Genomic DNA, 21,613 nt, shown 5'->3' on the forward strand with positions numbered 1-21,613 from the left:
ATCTATACACTTAACTATAAAAGCTATACACTGAAAGTTAAGTGAGTAGAGTATTTCCATTTGGAAAATCTGTAATATGATATTAGGGTAGGAAAGCTCTGCAGGAGGATCTGGATAGGCTGCACCGATGGGCTGAGGTCAACTGCATGAAGTTCAACAAGGCCAAGTGCCGGGTCCTGCACCTGGGTTGCAACAACTCCAAGCAGAGCTACAGGCTGGGAGAGGAATGGTTGGAGAGCTGCCAGGCAGAGAAGGACCAGGGAGTGATGGTGGATAGTCGGCTGAATATGAGCCAGCAGTGTGCTCAGGTGGCCAAGAAGGCCAACGGCATCCTGGCTTGTATCAGGAACAGTGTGACCAGCAGGGCTAGGGAGGTGATCATCCCCCTGTACTCAGCTCTGGTGAGGCCGCACCTCGAGTACTGTGTTCAGTTTTGGGCCCCTCGCTACAAGAAGGACATCGAGGTGCTTGAGCGGGTGCAGAGAAGGGCGACGAAGCTGGTGAGGGGCCTGGAGAACAAGTCCTATGAGGAGCGGCTGAGGGAGCTGGGCTTGTTCAGCCTGGAGAAGAGGAGGCTCAGGGGTGACCTTATCGCTCTTTATAGGTACCTCAAGGGAGGCTGTAGCGAGGTGGGGGTTGGCCTGTTCTCCCACGTGCTTGGTGACAGGACGAGGTGGAATGGGCTTAAGTTGAGCCAGGGGAGTTTTAGGTTAGATGTTAGGAAGAACTTCTTTACTGAAAGGGTTTTGAGGCACTGGAACAGGCTGCCCAGGGAAGTGGTGGAGTCACCATCCCTGGAGGTCTTCAAAAGACGTTTAGATGTAGAGCTTAGGGAAATGGTTTAGTGGGGACTGTTAGCGTTAGGTTGGAGGTTGGACTCGATGACCTTGAGGTCTCTTCCAACCTAGAAAATTCTGTGATTCTGTGATTCTATGATGGCTGGAATGTTGTTATTCAGTTCTTTCTGTGGAATTTTGAGTCTGCACATACTGCACAGAGAAGCCCAATGCTGAAATCTTGTCACTACATAAGAAATTACATATCCCACCTTAACAGAATGTTAGCCAGGAAGTTAGTGACAACTTTCAATGATCTTCAATTCTGCAAGTTTGAGGCTCCTGCAACTGAACACACTAACACCCTACAGAGGTAAACTACAGGATACAAGGAAGTCTTTATAAATATTGCATGGAGGATATTGAGATTAGCCATATTAAGAACTTGATATAGCAATGATGAACATTTTTGATAAGTAAATGCTATTGTTATAATAAGCTGGTTTTAAAGAATAGCGATATAACTTTTTGCAGTAATGCAAAGCAAGGGAGCATTCTTACAGAGTAAAAAAGAGTTGGGATTTCCCCTTTTAAGTCTGCACTTTACAATGTCCTTGACATCACCTCAAATGCAACTCAACAGTGTTGAAGCTTCAGCACCTAGCCCCATAAAACTTCATGCATGCACAGGTCTTGTCATTTTTAAGCTGAATAATTCCGATAAAATATTTTAGCATGTAGCTGTATGTACAGTCATAGCAACACAAGCGAAGCATAACAATCTGTGGTGGAGATGGCAACGGAGAAAAGCAGAAAAGCAGAAAACTGTTGGTAGGAAAACTGACAGAGAAGGAGTGCAAGCTTGCAGTGCATGAGGAGAAGGAGAAGGACAGAACCTCCATGCACAGTCTGATGCTTGTTATGCCAGAAAAATAATGAAGAAAAGAATCTCAAAGACAATAACTAACTCTTATTCCAACCATTTGGAAGCTAACAACCATTTTTTAAGCTAATATACTGACATTAAATTGTGTGTTTTTGTTTGTTTGTTTGTTTGTTTTAATGATTAACTGGATAAAAACATTTATGGAAATTTATCTAGAACTAATCCAGTTTTGTTTTGAAGTTTTTTAAATGCTGAGTTTGGGTATTCCCCTATATGTGAAAAAGAAGTTTCACTACAACAGCTAAAAACAGGTTTACAGTTATAGTAACCAGGTCCAACAGTAAAAAAAAAAAAGAAAAAGAAAAAAAAATTTGCATTGCAAAGGATTAGCAAATCAAAATGAAAAATATTACACATATTATTTATATTGTTATGCATTTTTATGAAAAGAACTATTTGAGTCACACCTTTAAGAAACCACATAGGGCTAGCAAAAAAAAAATATTTTGTAGAAGAGCGATGGTTTATTTATTTTGTAAGAATAAACAATCTCATATCTTCACTAATAGGCTTAGTGAAATTTGGTCCACAAACATTGTAACAAATATTTGCGTAAGTAAAGCAAGAAAAAAAAATAGCAAAGAGGAATAAAGTATTTCATAATTCAATGTAAGTCAAGTCAGAACACTGTGTTTTTCTTCCCCTTTTTGTTGGAAGCCATCCACACGCTTGACCTAACAGTTAAATATTCCAGTTCAGTGCTTGAGTTAATATGAGAAGTGACAGCTCAACAACTACTAAGCAATTTTTTGAAACTCAAGCACAAAATTGATTTCCACCATTTGAAAGTATTTATCTAAGTGCCTATCAGGATCTTTGAAAAGCTTTTAATCAAGTTTGAGAGGAGAAAAGATGCAGAAGAGTTTATCAAAACAAATTTGGTTAATATGGAAATAGAGGGTTTTCACAGGACATTTTCTCTTTCACAAGAATGTTCATGTGAAATGACAAGTAGTTATTTTAATTTTTGTCTTATAATACTAAATCATTTAGCTGCCATGTAGACACAATCAGGGAACCTTTGTAAAGATGGAGACTGGCTCAGTGATTTTTCATTTAATTGGAAAAGGAGCCAAATGAAATTTAGAAAAGTTCATTGTACAACACAGTCAGTGTTGTCACAATAGCCCACATCTCACGCAGAGATTATGTCCATATACAAAAATTAGTGTCAAGGCCTACCAATTTGTTTACAATGTTAATTTTCTTAAATTATGGTAGCTTGGCAGTATAAATATCAAAGTTTTTAAAACACTGACAATTACCTCATGTAAATTGAATCCACGCATCCGAAATAAAGAGAATTGTAGCTTGGGAGTGTGTAATCATATACAAAATAAATGGAAGAACTTTGAAATCTACTAAACTATTTCAGTATGCCATAAAACAGTTGTATTCCTACAGGACATTTGTTTTGTTTTGTTATTTTTTCTTGAAGAATTAATGTACAAAAGGAAGGTAATTCAAATTGCTTCTAAACTGCATAAGAACACTGATTTAAAAAATTATGATTCCAACTGTTTTATTAGGTAACAACCAGAAGAGGTTACTTAATTACTTCTCTGAGGGGTTTAAGCCAAAAAGGTCAAAAATCACAGCACATATTAGAAAATTTTTGATCCTCTAATGTAACTAGTATTAGGGGGTCGTATTCTATACCAACTGACAGATACTTCAAAGGAATTTAGAAGAAAAAGAACTCTCTTAAGAGTCAACAGTAGTCTTTCTTGACTTGTGTTAGAGGTTAAAAATTCATGAATGAAAACCTTGGACAGTTGACTTTTTTATAAGTAGCATCAGAAATTTTCAACTCCATCAACCATACATCGTGACAATAAATCTATGAAAAATGCAGTCAGCAACTCCATTCCTAAAGGCAACAAGAAGGAGGACTTTTCTGAATTCCCAAGACAATGGAGAGACTTCAGTTATTATACATTGAAATGGCAAAAGCACAACTTGCATTTTGTTTGAATATAAGAAAACGAGGCAATAAAAATTCTGACAGTGTCTCCATTAGAGATGATGGTTGCATATCTTTTATCAATATACTTGCATCTTCTTTATCAACAGAAAAACAAGACTATCAGATCCTACACTCATCAAACGGTGTAATCTTTACACACAAGCATGAATGTTTACATGCATTTACACCACTTACTGTATATTCCTTTGGATGTTTTCAAACTGTTTTGGGGGCAGAAGTTTAGATCCACTATTGTTCTTCCTGTGTGACATGGAATACCTACTGTTTCACTCTAATTCTGAAGCAAGCCCCCTTGAAAAATCAAGTAAAGACAAAAAAAGGTAAAAATCTTTTTTTTTTTTTTTTTTTTGTATTATTCCAAAGCCCTCTGCTGCAAATCCAGTATTTTGCAATTGGTCATACAGAAAATGAGAGCAGACCACTGACAGAATCAAGATCTGATTGCATGATCTTTGAGGCAGTAGATTTGGTCCATATTTTAAAAGACTAAGCTCAAATTAGAGAATCTAGGTTCTTCTTATAGGCTCCTCTGGAGATCAGTTCAGAAGGGCAATCTAATGCAGTTACTCTGATTTGTCTTTTTGAAATCATAGCTTAGAAAATTTTCTGTCACACACTTTAAAAAGAGAATCTATGGAAGATTACTCCGCAGACTGAAGTTAGTCAAGTCTTCTTTAGTAGCACCAACTGAAGGCTGAAATTTAAATAATTTTCAACCTCCAAAAGTAGCAACATGTTCTAATAATGGTAGAAACATAGTATTTCATTGTCTTTGAATCCAGAAGACCCTTTTCATCAAAAACGAAAGTCTGTAACTATTATCTTAACTTCTACAGCAGAGTGCTGACAACTGAAATACTCTCTTTGCTGCGATTCAGATAGCTGTCAAGTGTGTCTTGATATAAGCTACATTTTCAACCCTTGACTGGGTTATTTTGAAAATAACCAAGTCTATTGTCTTCTGATACTGAAGAGAAAAAAATAGTCATACCTACTGAAAATATTCATCTTTTTCATTGCCCATCCCATGGAGTAAGATCTGATGTTACTTTCAACTTTTTGCAGTGATTGCTAAAGGCTGTAGCACAGGAACATCACAATGACTTTTCATGAATTCCAAAACACTGTGTTGATTGTAATGACTCTATTGTCATTAAACATTCAACTCATTGTAAAAGATAAAGAAAAATCCTGTGTTTTCTAGTATGATTTCAGATGCAATTTCAAGAGCTTCTGATTATGTTTTTTGTATCTTTGAAGCCAATCAATGGTTGCTGAGACCAAAATAATAACTACCTGAAGGTAAAAATTGCTCCAAAAAAGAAATATCCTTCCCACATTTATTTTTTGTTTGTTTGTTCACTTTTTAAGAGAGAACATTTTGGAAGTAGATGGATAGATCCTAAAGAATACTCCTGATCTAAGTCCAGATTCCTGAGGGAATCATGCCATGATGACTGAATGCCCCCCAAGGAGCAAGTCATTGTAGCTGAGCTTGTTATCTCTATCCGTATCCACGTATAGATATAAAGCTTGATGAAAATGATTAGGATTTGGGGATGGATTACCTCTCATTATAAATGAAAGAATGTTACTATATAATTACATGATCTTTGCAACACCCTCAATTTCTCTTATGTAGAGTTTAAAGTCTCCTAAGATAAGAGTGGACTAAGGATGTTGGATTGCCCCCAGACAGGAGAGAGGTCAGCTGCTGATACAACACCGACTGGGAAAAGATAAGTGAGATTTCTTGGGCTAAAAACCAACAACAACAGCAACAACAACTGTACTGGGTCTGGCTGGAATGTTAACTTTCCCGGCAGCAGCCCATTCAGTGCCGTACTCTGTACTTGTAGCTGGAACAGCAGTGTTATCACACCAGTGTTGTGTCTACTGCTGAGCAGCAGTGGCACAGCATTGGGCCTTTCTCTAACCCTCCTAGGGGGTGGGCAAAAAAGTGAGGAGAGAAACATCACTAGGGCAGCTGACCTAAACCAATCAAAGGGATATTCCATACCATGTGGTGTCACACTCAGCAATAAAAGGTGGAAACAGGAAGAAGAGGGGAGGGGTGGGCTCTCGTTGAGAAGACGTCGGTCCTCCTCTCGAACACCGGCTGCGTGCGTTGAGGCCTTGCTTCAAGGACGTGGTCAATCATCGCTCATTTGTGGGAAGTAGAGAGTAATTTCTTTCCTCTGCACTTCCATATCGCTTTCATTTATTTTGTTTGTTTGTTTTCCTCCCTTTTTCCCCTTTCCCTTTTATTTCCCCTTAGTTAAATTGTTTAGTTCATGGTAGTCTTTATTTAATTATTATAATTATTTCCCTTTAATTAAATTATCCTTATCTCAACCCGTGAGTTGTTCTTTGCTTTACTTCTCCCCCTCCTTATCTAAAGGAGGGGGAGTGAGAGAGCGGTTGTGGGGTTTAGCTGCCCAGCACGGTAAAACCACCACAACAACATAATAAAAAGCTTCTGCAAATCCCGATGAATGAGGAATGAGACGGGTTTTTTGAAACAGGCCAAAAAAATAGTTTGCTATCACACAAACAATTTGAACATTCAATACACTAAGCCTAGATACACAGCCCTGCAATTTTCCATGTAAATCTAATCTTTTTTGGGGGAGAGTTGATTTACCTGTTTCTCTTCCTGCTAAAGCCTAGGTTCAAATACAGAGAAAGCCCTGATGTGCTAAAGATGCTTCAGGGAGACTGCAAAGACTATTCCAAAAAGACTTAGCTTGACTAAGGACTGTATCAGTGGTCCTCTAGCTGATCTGAGCAACCCAGAGACACGCAAAACTGCACAATAAGCAGCTATTTCATGAGCATGCACAAATCTATGGAACGTTTACAGAAGGAATGATTGGAATGTTTCTGTCTGAGCTTATTGTGCTTAGAGCTGTGGAATGTTGAAGCTGCTTCTCTATTTTTTTATTTTCTTTTAGAAGAAAATATTATTTTCTTTTAGAAGACCAAAAGAAATTCTGTACTTTCAGTCCTGCTGCACCAGAAGACATACATGCAAAAGTCTGAGGAATGTTCGTATCTCCTTTTAGCAAATCAAGAAAGCCATTCAAAATATAACATAATCCTCAATAAAACTTTAAAGAACCATTGCTTACCAATGGCTTTACGTTTACTTGCTTTTTTCAACTCTGTAAGTCATACTTACTTGTTCCACTGATGATATCCGGTCTGGCTTTCATGACTTTGCAGAACTGTCTTCTACAAATATCTGCCCACCCACTTTGTTTATCTGGATTTTTTAGGAGTGATAACAGCTTGTCAAGGTCTTTATCTAGAAGAAATTAAACTAGTGTTATTTTTTAATGACAACCTTGGGTTCTTTTTGTTCATTTTTCTTTCTTGTTTAAAATTTAACTATGGTAAGTAATAAGCAGCTACTAGATACAAAGTACCACAGAGACAAAGTAGATGCATTCAGAAGCACGAAACCGTACCAAGTATCAGGGAAGTCAGACACATATAAGAGCATTATCATTGCCTGGTATTTTTGGCAGACCTCACGCATAATAAAGAAAAGACTAACTAAATATCCCCTATCCATGACAATTAAACTGGAGAAACAACTAGTCTTAAAGCTGATGATGTTCCGCTTTACACAGAACAGAAATACTCATTTTAATTATTGAAGGGTTTTGAACATTTAAGATGTTCTTGAAGCACATTTTATAACTCCACTATATTTATTCCTTATTTGTCCCAAAATGATAAGAACTGGAAACTTATTTTAAAGATAGAAGTTAAACCTAAACTAAAACCTAAAATTTCATCACAGAAGCTAAAAGAGAAAAAATGGACAAAGAACCTTTATCATACATACGCGGATTAATAAAAAAAAACAAACTGTGAGGTGGCAGCATTATTTTGTTGAACACAAAATGAAGCATGCTAGATAAACTGCAAAGTAACAGTGTTCCTCAGAAAATTTCTACTTCTTTCAGTGAGCAGATTTCCTTCAGATGCTTCTGCTATGGGTGGATATAAAGGCATATATGTGTATGCCTTCAGATTGCCAGGCATACCTATCAAGTAAATTTTGTGAAAATATACTGGATTGTCAATGGTATGAGAACTCCTATCTTCAGTGTTTCCCAACTTTAGCACAAATACACAAAACTTTGCAGAAGACTACACTGAATGTATATGTTTGCTGTCACTGAAACACGCCCTAATAGCCACCTTGCCTATTTATTTTAACATTTAGAGAAATTTAGAATGTCACACTCAGTTCTCTGAAGAATCTAGGTGAACCCAGCATGTTCCACAGCCAAGGGCCACAGATTCTTCATTGGTGCTGTCAGGATACAAGAATATAACTCAGGAATTTTCTGAATTCCGAATGCTTGAATTTTACCTGAGCACTACTAAAGTACAGTATATAATTCTGCTATATATGAGGCTCAAAAATATCAGATAACATTTTTCATTAAAAGTTCAGCCTGCTTATAAAACAAACTCAAGGAATAGTTTACAAAAGGATTTTTATGAAAGAATCCTTTTTAATGCAAAGATAGAACTTCAAAGATTGCTCCTTACTGTTATTCTCACCTTGTTATTAAAGCCATATTCTCTCTTTCTTTACAATAGGAACACATCTTCAATATTAATATTGCCATTGATGCAATGACAAAAGACCAGTAAGTATGTACGTTCTTTTCTCTTGTCTAAAAAGTTTGTGTTGTGGTTTTTTATTATTATTATTACTATTTTCTACTAAGTTGGAGGAAATTACACATACTCTATCATTTTTCTAGAACAATCTCAGACTGAGCCAGTAAGTTTCACAACTGGCTGAGTCTAATAGAGGTTTGAAAACAGAAGAACCACAGTGACAAATGCAAAACCAGCTTGTGTAATCATACATGAAAATGTTAAGTTGGCTTTCAACAATACGGTATCTGTACTTAAAGTCTGAATATATTTTTCTTTAAATGAAACATCTTCAGCAACCAAAATTTCTATCTTGGAATTCAGATTGAACAATGAATACTAGCAATCCATCTCTTGACACATGAGACTGCACACTGAATAATGCATACAAAGTACTGATTAAAAGAATGCATACATATGCTTTGGTTAATCAAAGAGGAAATATTTTCTTCCCATATCCAAGATTTGTTAAAAAAGAAAAATGCTAATATTAATGTGAAAGACTTGCTCTTCTACTCTTTTTTTTTTTTCCCCTGAAGGCAGAACAAATTTCAAGTTAAAATGCAAACTAATTTTATAAAGTAATTATATGTAAGATAAGACTGATCAAACCCAGTTTTCTAGCATAAAATACTGGCCCTACAAAATGGAAACAATCAGTAAGACCATCTCTCCTCAGGCTACTTGGTTCCCAGAGCACCTGGGAGTGCTATGAAATATTTTGTGGTCAACTAGAGGGAAGAAAAATGTTGGTATCCTGCAGCAAGGTAAATGCACATGAGTTCACTTCAACTGTGCACATTCCCTTTGCTGCGGGATCATGCAGTTCCTATTGTTATGAAAGATCATAGCCTGCACTACCACTAAGCATCCACTATGATGACAGAGTTTCTTCATATGTTTCAAACTTTCTTTTGCTCTGTTTTTATGTTTGGGGTAAAATAAAACAAAAAAAAACAACAATCACTACAGAAATGACTTCTGTCATGAAAGGTGACTTCTAATTAAAGATTCAAAAAGCATTTGAGCCACTCTATGGCTATTTACAAATCTTGCTGTAATTTCAAAGAGTAACAACAGAAAGAGGGATTGGGCATTGGAATGGGTTGCCGATGGTAGAGTCACCATCAATGGGGGTGTTTAAGGAAAGGTTGCACCTGGTGCTTACGGATGTGGTTTAGTGGGTGATATTGGGGAGGAGAAGGGGAGGGGGGGACTGTTGGACCAGATGATCTTGGAGGTCTTATACAACCTTAATGACTCTATAATTCTGTGATTTTACACCTTCATAGTGTTTCAGTATTCAGTTTTCCACTACACCTTAATTGTTTCTACAATCAAAATACATTTTTCAAATGATCTTATTCTTTTAAGCTGATTAAAGGATTTTCAACAGAATTACTATACTGCATATAATTTATTTTAAGCTGGTCTAATGACCTTAATGATGTATAATCAGCAAATTGTATTGTTTTAATAAATTCCAGTGACAGGGAGACATAGTATTTTTAAAAATGCTGATTACAGTAACTTAATTATCATTAATAATTCTTCCAAACTAATTAACATTAGATTCCTTTGTTATCCTCAAATAACTAAATCCTCGGTTAGTATCTTTCCAAATAACATGGCACTGATGCTTAGAACAGCTTATGTGAGTACAAAAATTTAATGCAAAGAATGATTTACTCTTACAGTATTATCAACAGGATTCTTAGTTCTTTTTCTCTCTTCCTCTGCCATTTCCATAACAGGTGAAGGTTGAAGAAAATCATAGAACAGCAAAGCAACATAGCTCTACAAGTTAAACAGGTTTTCACTTCCTAAGGACTGTAGTAATTCAGTTTGGCAGCTGAGGATCAGAAAATACAAGCTGGGATTTAAGAAGTCAACTTACCAAACAGAGACCAGGGTGAAATTTTGATACCACTGAAGGAAATAAAACTACTAAAAAAAATCCCCCAATAATTTCAAGAAAGTAGCATTTCAAGAATATGGCCCATCCATCTTTGCTGCTTCCTCCTGGCTTCTTGATTTGACCCCTATTTTTCTTTGCAGATAGTCTCTATCATACTCTTCCTCTCCTGCAAGTTATACAAAATTAAATCTTTATTTTATTTTGTGACTGCTGAAAAGCACGCAAGCTAATAGCTAGCAGCATCAATGTGTCTAAAACTATACTGTTTAAATGCTTTTTAAATTGGTCTTTTGCAATGCTAATTTATGCTCCAACAACAGAATAAGGAAATAAAGATTACTGTACTACAGTCTTTTCTGAAACTTTGCTAGAGACCATAGACTACTGCATTTGCCTTAAGGTTTCTCTGGGAAGGTAATACTTACTAATTAAAAACAACAACAGAAAAAGGAACTTACGCAACTTCAAATATGTACCAAATATAAGAAACATAGATATGTTTGTATGTATCTACTAAAGGTCTGCAAAAGTAACAAAACCCAAGAATAAATACTCTCAGTAAAGTATTCAATACCCCTGCCGTGTCAACACTTATTTTTCATTTCTGACAGAGAAACTAGCTTGAGATCCACGCAACCAGGATACTAACATAACCATGTATTTAATATACCCATTACAGTCTGTAACGGGTAACTCTTTTTCTTCCAGCTAAAGCATTTGCTTCTCCTAAGTTTGTCATTAAACATGGACTAGCACCTCCTCCAACAGGTCATTGTAGTACAAAAAACTGTGTCTAAGAGCACCTTAATTTTATTTTTGAATGAAAATTTCTTCCAACAAACTTATGATACCAAATAAACGCCATCCCAATTTCATGAGTTAGTAGGTAACTGTAACTTGCCCAGCAGTGACTAGCTGGAAGTCCTATCACCACACAGTCCTCAGCAAAGGAGGAAGCCTACTGCACGTTACTAAGGGTGGAGTTTCACATTATTGCTAGAAGCGTTCTAAAAACATACTGATGCCAAATCTTGATCTTCTTTTACCTCTCTTCTGGTACATTATTAAATGGGTTCACTAGTTATCCTAGATAAATGACATGAATAGGTTTATTCTGTAAGAAATGCCAGAACTGTTGAAAGATGGGAAAGACAGAAAGTAAGGAGGGCAGAGGAAGAAAATAAACAAGAGAAAGGAAATAAAAGGTGAAGAAGGAAATAAGTGAGTCCTTCCTTTCCCAATAATAGTGACCTATTAAATAGGCCCAAAAATAACAAAAAATCATACCTTAACAGGGTGATTGAAGTGAAGCTTATGTCAATTTAATTCATATGCTGCAGTCCCGCCCTTTTCCTTGTATGTGGTTGTTTTTCCACCCCTTCCATTCCTTTGTGCTAGTGCTAGTTCTTCAATGTAGCCTTATTAAAAGAATAACCACATGTACCAGTTCATGAGGTTTTGGCTGGGATAGAGCTAATGTTCTTCCTAGCAGCTGGTATGGTGAAGAGCTTTGGATTTAGGATGAGAACAATGCTGATAACAGGGGGATGTTTCAGTTGCTGCAGAGCAGTGCTCGTACAGAGCAAAGGCCTCTCCTGCTCCTGGTGCTGCACGGCCAGCAAGGAGGCTGGGGGTGCCCCAGGAGCTGGGAGGGGACACAGACAGGACAGCTGGCCCAGGCTGCCCAAAGGGATGTCCCACACCATGTGGTACTGTGCTCAACAATAAAACCAGGGGAGTTGGCCAGGGCAGGCAGCTTGGGGACTGCTGCTTGGGGACTGGCTGGGTATCAGTCAGTGGGTGGTGAGCAATTGCATTGTGCATCACTTGCTTTGTATGATTTTTTTAATCATTACTAATATTTTTCCTTCCTCTTCTGTCATTCTGTCTCTAGGTGACCTGTTAAACTGTCTTTACCTGAACCCACGAGATTTACCTTTTTTTCCGATTCTCTCTCCCATCCCACTGGTGGTGGCAGTGAGTGAACAGCTGTGTGGTGCTTGCTGTCTTCTGGGTTTTAACTACAACTCACTACAGCTGCATGTGTGAGATTTAAATCACCACACCATAGCTTCCTGCAACTTTAAACTGATTTAACTCCCTGAAATATGTTGCTTTATAATTCTTTAAATTATTCTTGTGTTTAAAGCAGGCAAAGCAGAGGAAAATTCATAAATGCTTTACAAAACATCAGAAATGCCACAACCCCCTTCTCATTTGATTATGTTCACAACAAAAGTGGTTTTCTGTTACAAAGAAATTCAGATCCATAAAGCCATGTGTATCTTATTCAAAATCTGAAGTAAGAGATAATAAATAACCTGACCATATCATATTGCACTATCACATGAAAACAAATCCCTGCAAGGGTTATTATGATCCTTATTTTACGAAAATCTGTGCTCATTTCAGATTTGCCTGTACGCTTACTCTTTCACCTTTCATTAATGGAGTAGAATTTCTTCAAATGGAAAAAAGCAGCTCATATGTGAAGACTGCCAAAAATAAAATAGAGGACAAGTCACAAAGTGCAGGTGACGAAAGTAACAGGAAAGCTATCACAGCTGGTTCACTGACAGAGGACCAGGGGTGGGGGTTCCATTCACATTAGAGGATAAGGTAAAGGCAGAACAATGGATAAGATAAAACATTAAAAGTCTTTAAGAACATGATTACAGAAGATTTTTGGTAGCGATTCTGAATTCTAACAGTCACAGAGACAAAACGTATGATGGGGTGTGTATGTACATTGAAAATTCTAAGCAGTGACTGTAATTGTAGGAAAATTATGGACACAATTCTTCAGTCACACTCATCACCAACTGTCACAACTGCAGAGCTACGAGAAGAAAAGGACAACAGATCTGTGCTAATAGAAGAATGAATATTACATGGAATATCATTTTAAAAGTTTAACTTTTAATAACCCACGGTGTAGTTAATATTACAAGTCAAAAAAAAAAAAAAACACAACATTATTTTTAAGAGTTGTAACCTGAATAACAAAGAATTATATCACTCTGAAAAGCTCTTGAAAATTCTTCCTCAAATTACATTACTGAAATTGTAATTGAACAACTATAACAAAAGAAAAGCAACAGGATATCTTGCAGCAGTGTAAACAGGTGGAAATGGCATAATTAATTTCCACACTTAAATAATGATCTGTAGAAATAATTTGAAGTTTCATTATAAATTGTATTTGACAGAGGTGAGCCATTAATACACTGCTATCCAACAGATTTGCAACTTTAAATACTGGCTGAAACAATTAATGCACATTAAAGCACAACTCATCAAGTTGATTTTTCCATATATCCTTTCCTACAGCTATGTACATCATTCAGGCAAGTGCCTAACTAACACCTGCTAAACCAGGGCAGATATTTGTAAAGAATGAAGCACTACAGATTTTCCTCAAACACACACAGTCCACACCTTCCACAAACACCCCAAAAGTTGAGTCTACCCATTGAAAGTATCATCATGAAATGAAGGAATGTAATTTTACCAGCATAAATTATCATTGCTTCATTTTTGATCCAGTGAGGCAAAATATCCAGGTGCCAGTCCACATCCAAAATGCACAACCAGAAAGGTACCACTGCCGCATGTATACTTCAAAAGAATTTAGAGATGGAAGAACAAACTATTTCTTGGATTTTCTTCATCATAAACACAGCGTGAGTAAGTTCTTTTCAATGACCACCCATCAATATTCTACTTCAATTTTTATCTATGACTTCCATTACATTTGCTACTTTCATAAGCTACTTCAGGTCTGGGAGTGTGAAAATGAAGCTCTACGGTTCCCTGACTTCAGTAGTACATAATCTTTACAGAAAGCAACAGCCATACTAGTTCCAAAATATTCACTCTAATTTCAGCTTGCATTCAAAAAGGCAACTTCCATCTTTTTTTTAGAGGTGGCACCACAATTATAAGACAAGAACCAATTTTGAAAGGAAAAAAGAAAGGTAAACTTCTCTTCAGGTGTCTATGTCACCTGGGTAAGAAGAGGGGAGGTTAAAAAGAGGTCAGGACAGTCAGAATAAAACCTACAGTTAAAACCTTTTCCACTTCAGCCAAAGAAATTGTACATTCTTTAACAGTGCTAAGAATCTAGTAGTTTTAATTATTCATGTAGTATAAGCACCCCAAGAAGAGGACAGAAATGATACCATAGAAGTTACATAACATCACAGCGTGAAATCTGAACACCAACAACTTCAGGGAATCACAGAAGAACTGCACTAGCCTTTGTTCTTTAGTGATGGATATAACAAGCATTTAAACATCCCCACTCATATGATGTACAATTTTCTGAATGGCTGCAGAACTCTTGCCATACAGATGAAGTCTGTGTGAGCCCTGTCCAGCTATTTGCACTGAGAAAGAAATAATGTCTAACGAAAATGTCTTAAACTTTCTAGCAAGCTGTGTAACAGCTATACAGCATGAATGCTGAATAAATACAACTCCAAAGAGGTTGCGTTTAAAATCTCCACTGATGATTTCATGACTTCTAGATGCATCCTACTAAATTGTTTTAAGTTAATTTGTAACAAATCTTCATTGCCAAATAAACCAACTACTTTTTCTGCACAGGGACATGGAAGAGCTAACTCTCCTCCTTAAAATTGCTTTTTATATACTGAGAGACTTGCCTTTGCTCTTTCAACATCAGCCAGTTGCAATTATTCCTTAATACTAGGGCCTAAGGAAACAGCATGAAGTTGTGTAAAGGGAGGTTTATGCTGGATGTTAGGAAAAGGTTCATCATTGAGAGGGTGGTCAGGCACTGCAACAGGCTCCCCAGGGCAGTGATCATGGCACCGAGCCTACTAGAGTTCAAGAAGTGTTTGACAATGGTTTAACTTTTAGGTAGTCCTATGTGGAGGGAGTTGAACTCAAGGATACTTGTGTTTCTTTCCAGCTCAAAATATTATGTGATACTGTGATTTCAGTCTATATTCATACATAACATCTCAAAGGCACGATTTGTAGCTCTGCTCTAGAATCCCCCTAATGTACTTGTTTTTCTTAGAGTGCTATACCCATGCTAGAGGCACTCCACTCAAGGACTCACCGGCTTCAACTGGCAAACAATTATCTTCTGTCCTGTACAAACATAACCCATAGATATTAATCATAACTTGTTCCTATCTCTTGTGAAAGAACCCTCATATCACTGTCATATTATAGTGTTGAAAAATTGAGTCCAGATATACACCTTTTTCTAATCTTGCTCTTGATTTCTTTTTTTCCAATTACAGGAATCTGTAATTTATGAATTTAATTCTTTTCATATTTGATCTATTCATTCTCATGCTTTTTTTCCACAAGAACTTACACATCCTGAAAGCTTCAGCTCAGCAAATCAGAGATTCACAGTTTGATGAAGAATAATTCATTTTAAAAAATTAGAATTGAAACAGAACACACTCAGTAGTGTCTTTTTTTTCCCAAGTAAAAAGCATTAAATGTTTTGTTTGACTATAAAACCAAATGCACTGTTCATTTTTGAGTTATATAGTATTTTATAATATAAAAATGCCATTTGAAATAAAATATATTTCCATACCTCTATCTAACATACTTGCATATCTTTGAAACTTAATTCTAGTAAATTTACTGTTAGTCAAAAAGTTTTAACAAAGCTTTCCTAACTGGTTGTCATCCTGTAAAGCAACAAACACCAACCCCATTCCATTAGGCCACTTGTTAATGACAAGCAACAGAATTGCTCTGAACAAGACAAGAGAAGTTCTGAGAGACACAGCAAATATTGAAGAGTAAGGCCACCTGCCTTCTTGAAGACATTTTTAAAAGAACTGGGCACCCATTTTACAGTGATTTGATCTAAAAATTTAGTGTCTTATGAAAATTACCATGGGAAACCTGAACAGTATTACTAAAGTAAATAAAATTCCTTTCTTTTATAACTACACTGCCTTTTCTCTTATCAGAGAAAGGAATCAGAGTATTCTGTTCTTTACAAATTTTGTCAACTGCTTTATTTTTCTTGATATCTATATAGAGAATATTATCTAAACTTCATTTGATGTAGAACTTCTATCACTTCTGAAAATCTACATTGGCTGAAGAAACAAGTAAGTTTAATAAGAACATCTCAAGGATATAGTGAACATGAACAAATACAAAAGACAATTTACTTATTATAACTCATTCACCAGGTTCTTTTGCATAGTCTATGCAAATTAAAATCTTAAAATGTTTTCTCCGTATGAACTAAACTGCTTTCCCTAGATAGTTCTTCAAAGGATTCTTTAGTCTACCCACATTACAAATTGATATTCAATGTGGAAACCAACTATCCTAAACTCTGTCTATTTCACACACCAACAAGTTTTGTAAACACGGGGATCTGAATCAAGAAAATAGTGTACAAAAGATATGTAGCTTAACCATAATGTCTTGCTTCAGTTACTAGAGAGATGATATAAATATATCTCATGACTCACCCACCTGAGACAAGCCAAAAGGTTAATCTTTAAGTTTGCATTGGAATTAGATTAGTAAACAGAGCTTTGCAGATTGACAGTTGCACAAAGCCAGACATGGAAAACCAAACCAACTTACTTAGCTACAAATGCAGCCAACAATGAAAAATCCTTAGGTATTTATGAGATCATAATCTAAGGAAAAAAAAATAAAAAAAATAAAATGACAGATGTTTGTTCAACATCTACACTATTTGAACGCTTTGTACATACCTTGTCTGAATTCAGTTTTCCTAGGAATTTCTGCAAGATAGCACTTTGGCAAAGGGAACGATGAAAACATTGGCCAAGGATATGGATCACTGCCCTAGAAACAGGACCAAAAAGAAATTAAATTAGGTCAAGTTCCCAGAACTATTGATTATATAAGAAAATAGGCTTGATATACAATTCAAGATGATATACTTCATAACTAAAATAAAAGTTAAAGGACACAAAATCCACAAAGACTTTGAGCCAAAACTTGTTCCAGTATGTACCACTGACAGTTTTGATGTTACAATTCTTTTTTCAACCAAAAGGGAAATTGGAAGTTTTTTTTAAAAAAAAAAAAAAAAGAACCTTGTAATTCCAATTTTATGCATTGATCTAGCTGTCTTTCCTGTGCTGACAGTAATTTGTGTTCCATTTTTGTAAGAGTTACTTCATAAGAAGTAGAACATTTAAAGGAACTGTTTAACGAACACTGTACTGTTAGAACATTGATGAAAGCTCCAAGTATTAAGTACCACAAATGAAAACTCTAGCATGGAAAAAACATGATATAACAAATGAAAATGTAATAAAGAAAAAACAGAAATATAGAAGTAAAAAATGGACAAATTGCATTCATTTTTATAGTGAGAAAAGTATTACTAAAATGCATCAATACAAAAACTTTATCTGATTGTGGAGTGTCCTAGGCACATGCCAACAGTGCATCCAGTAAAAAAAAAGTATTTGTTTCAGTGTCAGTGTTAGCCCTTTATAAAGCTAAAGGTGGACTGCTATTTTATAATGTTAAATAATTTTCCATGTCCTAAAATATCAACAAAATGTTCAATTAATGAGGATAAGAGGTAAAGAAACAGAAATTAATAAATTTTAAATTCTAACCTTATCTAGTACTCTCTGAGGCAAAATCCTTTCCTGTGGTCCTCCAATAAGATATACTCTAACAAGAACATGGTTTCTCTCAACTGATAGGCCATCAATTATAATATCTCTGGAAAACAAAACAACACACAAAAAAAATTTAAAAATCACTACCACTTTGATTTACCAATGACTGTTTAATTCAGAAAACTGTGTTGAGCAAGAATAACTTCAGAGATGCACAGCACAGAGTTAAAACATGACTTGGGCAATAAATAGGCATAAAGAAATAAACAGGAACATGAAGTGTTTTGAGAAGTCTGCAAGTATTACTCTAATTTTGTACTCCTCTACCTAATACTGGCTGGAAACATCTAAGCAATTAGGGGAAAAAAAAGCGTAGAAAGGAGGGTTCCAAAGCTGGTGAAGGGTCTAGTGTCCAAAGGAGGACTATGAAGATGGTACAGGGACTGGAGGGCAAGACATGTGAGGAGCGGCTGAGGCCCCTTGGTTTGTTCAGCCCAGAGCAGAGCAGGCTGAGGGGAGGCCTCATGGCGGCCTGCAGCTCCCTCACGAGGGGAGCGGAGGGGCAGGTGCTGAGCTCTGCTCTCTGGGGACAGCGACAGGACCTGAGGGAATGGCATGGAGCTGGGACAGGGGCAGTTAAGGCTGGATATCAGGACAAGGTTCTTCACTGGGAGGATGGTTGGGTAGTGAATCAAGCTCCCCAGGGAGCTTGGTCATGGTCACTGAGCCTACTGGAGTTCAAGAAGCATTTGTACAGTGCTCTCAAACACATGGTCTAATTTTTTGGGCGGTCCTTTGGGGACCCAGGAGTTGAACTCAACAATCCTCATGGGTCCGTTCCAACTTGGGATATTCTATGATTCTAAAACTTCAGGCTTTGTTATGCCCACATGCTCAGTAACTAGGGCAGAAACAGTTAACAGCATCAAAATCTGATCCCTTTTTTGGCCTATCAGCAATTTCTGCTTTCCCAAGTAAGCAGTTATTCAGAACTTAACACACACCTAACTTGCTGTCTTAAATCAATTTGTACCTCAGGGTACAAATTTTTTTTTAAAGGAACTAAAAATCAATTTTTATATACTGAGATTTTTAGAATACAGTAGCTATTGTTTAAGGAAACAATAGGTCTCCTGTTCAAATAGTATATAACAATAATGTTTATCTGCTGAGATTTTAGCCCATACTGTTTGATTCAAGCTCTGTACTGGTCCCATACAGCAAACAGAAAGAGTTAAGTTTTTAACATTAAACATGTTGAGAGAAAGGACAAAGTGGTTGGGACTAAACGAACATCCACTTCAATCCCCAAAATACACTTTCATTTTTTAAAAGATAAATTGTGCAATTTTACTTAAAAGTCAGCAATAGGATCTCACAGAAACTGGAGAGCTGACTAAGGTACAAATAAAAAAAAAATTCAAAGTACTGGTGATGCCTTTAATATGCCTTTAATACATACATACCCTTATTTTATATTATATACATAGAAGAGTAACATCAAGTAATTTGAAAAGGCACAATTGCACCAACAAATTTTGCACTCCCTTTTTAAAAAAACAAAAAATAAATAACTTAAGATTTATGCAAATGAAAGGGAGAAAAATACTTGCCTTTCACTTTTACACTTTTGAGTTGGAAGTAGGAAAAAGAATGAAGTATCTTCTGACAATTTAAGATTGATGATAAACATGCTCGTAAGTAAACATATACATTAGATGCTAACTACAGTGAGAGCATCTCTATGTTCAAAGCCACGAAGGAACTCATATATACTCAGGAAAAAAGTCTGACAATTAAAATAACATTTACATAGGCCAATTCTTACCCTGGTCCTTCAGAAGTTTCTGTGACATTTTCTTCCTGAGCAGTTAGTAAAACTTGTGATACTTTATAGCGAGTCTCCAAGAACAAAAGGGTATTAAGCTCACAGCAAAGCACATTTAACAACCTGCAGGACACATTGAAGTGATAGCGCATCAGTCAGAATTCCAGTAATGCACAATAAAACAAAGGTGAACATGTTTATGAGATCTCAAAATGGGGTGAGGGAGGAAGGGGGGGAAGACTTTCAGTATCAGAAAAATACCCAGACAGAATTGGGTCAGGAACGGTTCTGTATCCTCTTTAGCCACCCAAGTGTCACAGACTTGAGCAAACAGGGAACGGGTTCCCAATAGATTTTACATGTACACTGAACAACCATAGAAAATAATCACTGGTCAGCTCAGTCTGGTTTTGAATTTCTATCACAGAACACAGAAGTGACACAGACTTAATAAGACATTCCATGGTACATGTGAAGAAATTATATGATAGGTAAGGTAACTCAAGATCGGGTTACCATGGGCAATGCAAGTGTCAGGGAGAGACAAGATAAAAACACATCTTTCCTTTAGAAAAAAGGCTCTTAAACGGTTCTGTACTATCAAATTTAAAATAGCTCAAAGGCAATAAAAGATTTAACATGCAACAGAACCAACAAATTTACTTTTTTATTTCAGAAAAGCAAAAAAATGGTAAATTAAGTCAATAATCACAACAGCATGACAGCACATTACACACAATTTTGTAACTTCAGAGTAAATTAACAGTGAAACTAATCCAACATATTTCATATAAATCTGAGCCAGGTCAAGTCCAAGGTTTTTTTTTATTATTATTATTTTATTTTTTTTTTAACTTATCTGTTCACTATAACACAGAAACAAATTGCATTGAAGGTTTACTGTTCATGGAAAATGATACAACTAAACATTCTTGTTGTTACTCTTATATTGTTCTATCACAATCATAAAACTCATCATAAATTAAGTCTGATCAGAATTATATTTTGCATTCACATAAGACTTGGTATGAACTAGAGAATACATATTTGAAATTTTTCATCTGTTAGTCAGTGCTCATTTCTTCCATGTAGTTCCCAATATGCTTCTACTGACAATAGCAAAAAATCATGGGCCATCCATAAGTAATTTAACGCCTGAAAATTCAAACAGTTGTGACCAAAGAGTAAATAGACATGATGAAAATACGTCTTTTTTGTTGTTGCTGCTTTTTTAGTATTACTTTAAACTGCTCACATTTCAAATTTCTGCATGTTCTATTTATTTTACATTAACTAGTTCCTGACATTGATTCATTCTCAGTACTTCTCCAAATCACAAAAGAAGAAATGATAGTTCAACTATATTTTTTTATTGCAATATAGGAGAAAAATCCACAAAAAGAGCACTGGAGCCATTACGAAGACGAACCATTTCTCCCATTAAGTACGATGACTTTAAATGGTGAAGAACCTGTTTGACATTTCCAGCAGTCAAAAACAACCAGGAGAATACTGATGGCTAAGAATGCTTAGAACATCCTTGGTACACAAGGCAGAGCAGAAAAATAAAACAAACCATAGTCAAACAGAAGGGATAGCGGTAGGATAAATGACAAAATATAAGAGACATGAATATGAACAGCCTCTGCTTGGGTATTCAAATGACATTTTAAAGGTTTAGGCCATCTAACATGGAGAGTGGCTGAGAAAGCTGTGATTGTTCAGTCTGGAAAAGAGAAGGCTTTGCAGTGTTCTTATCAGTGTACATAAAAAGCTGATAATCGAGTATGAAAAGATGGAGCCAGACCCTTCTCAGTGGTACACAATGGAGAGAGGCCATGGGCATGAAG

General features: G+C 36.2%; 1 protein-coding gene across 1 annotated transcript in view; it reads right to left on the bottom strand.

Moving 5' to 3' along the window:
- Positions 1 to 21,613, bottom strand: part of TBC1D32 (TBC1 domain family member 32) — a gene marked incomplete at its 5' end in the record, with an annotated part of 84,471 nt that overhangs the window by 23,003 nt on the left and 39,855 nt on the right. The window contains 4 exons of the mRNA XM_084284720.1: positions 6,891 to 7,016; positions 17,048 to 17,141; positions 17,930 to 18,038; positions 19,764 to 19,886. Of these exons, the coding sequence (XP_084140846.1) occupies positions 6,891 to 7,016; positions 17,048 to 17,141; positions 17,930 to 18,038; positions 19,764 to 19,886 (452 nt within the window). The remainder of the gene's footprint in view (positions 1 to 6,890; positions 7,017 to 17,047; positions 17,142 to 17,929; positions 18,039 to 19,763; positions 19,887 to 21,613) is intronic.

The sequence above is a fragment of the Netta rufina genome (assembly GCF_964035555.1).
Source record: "Netta rufina genome assembly, chromosome: 3".
Classification (NCBI taxonomy): Eukaryota; Metazoa; Chordata; class Aves; order Anseriformes; family Anatidae; genus Netta; species Netta rufina.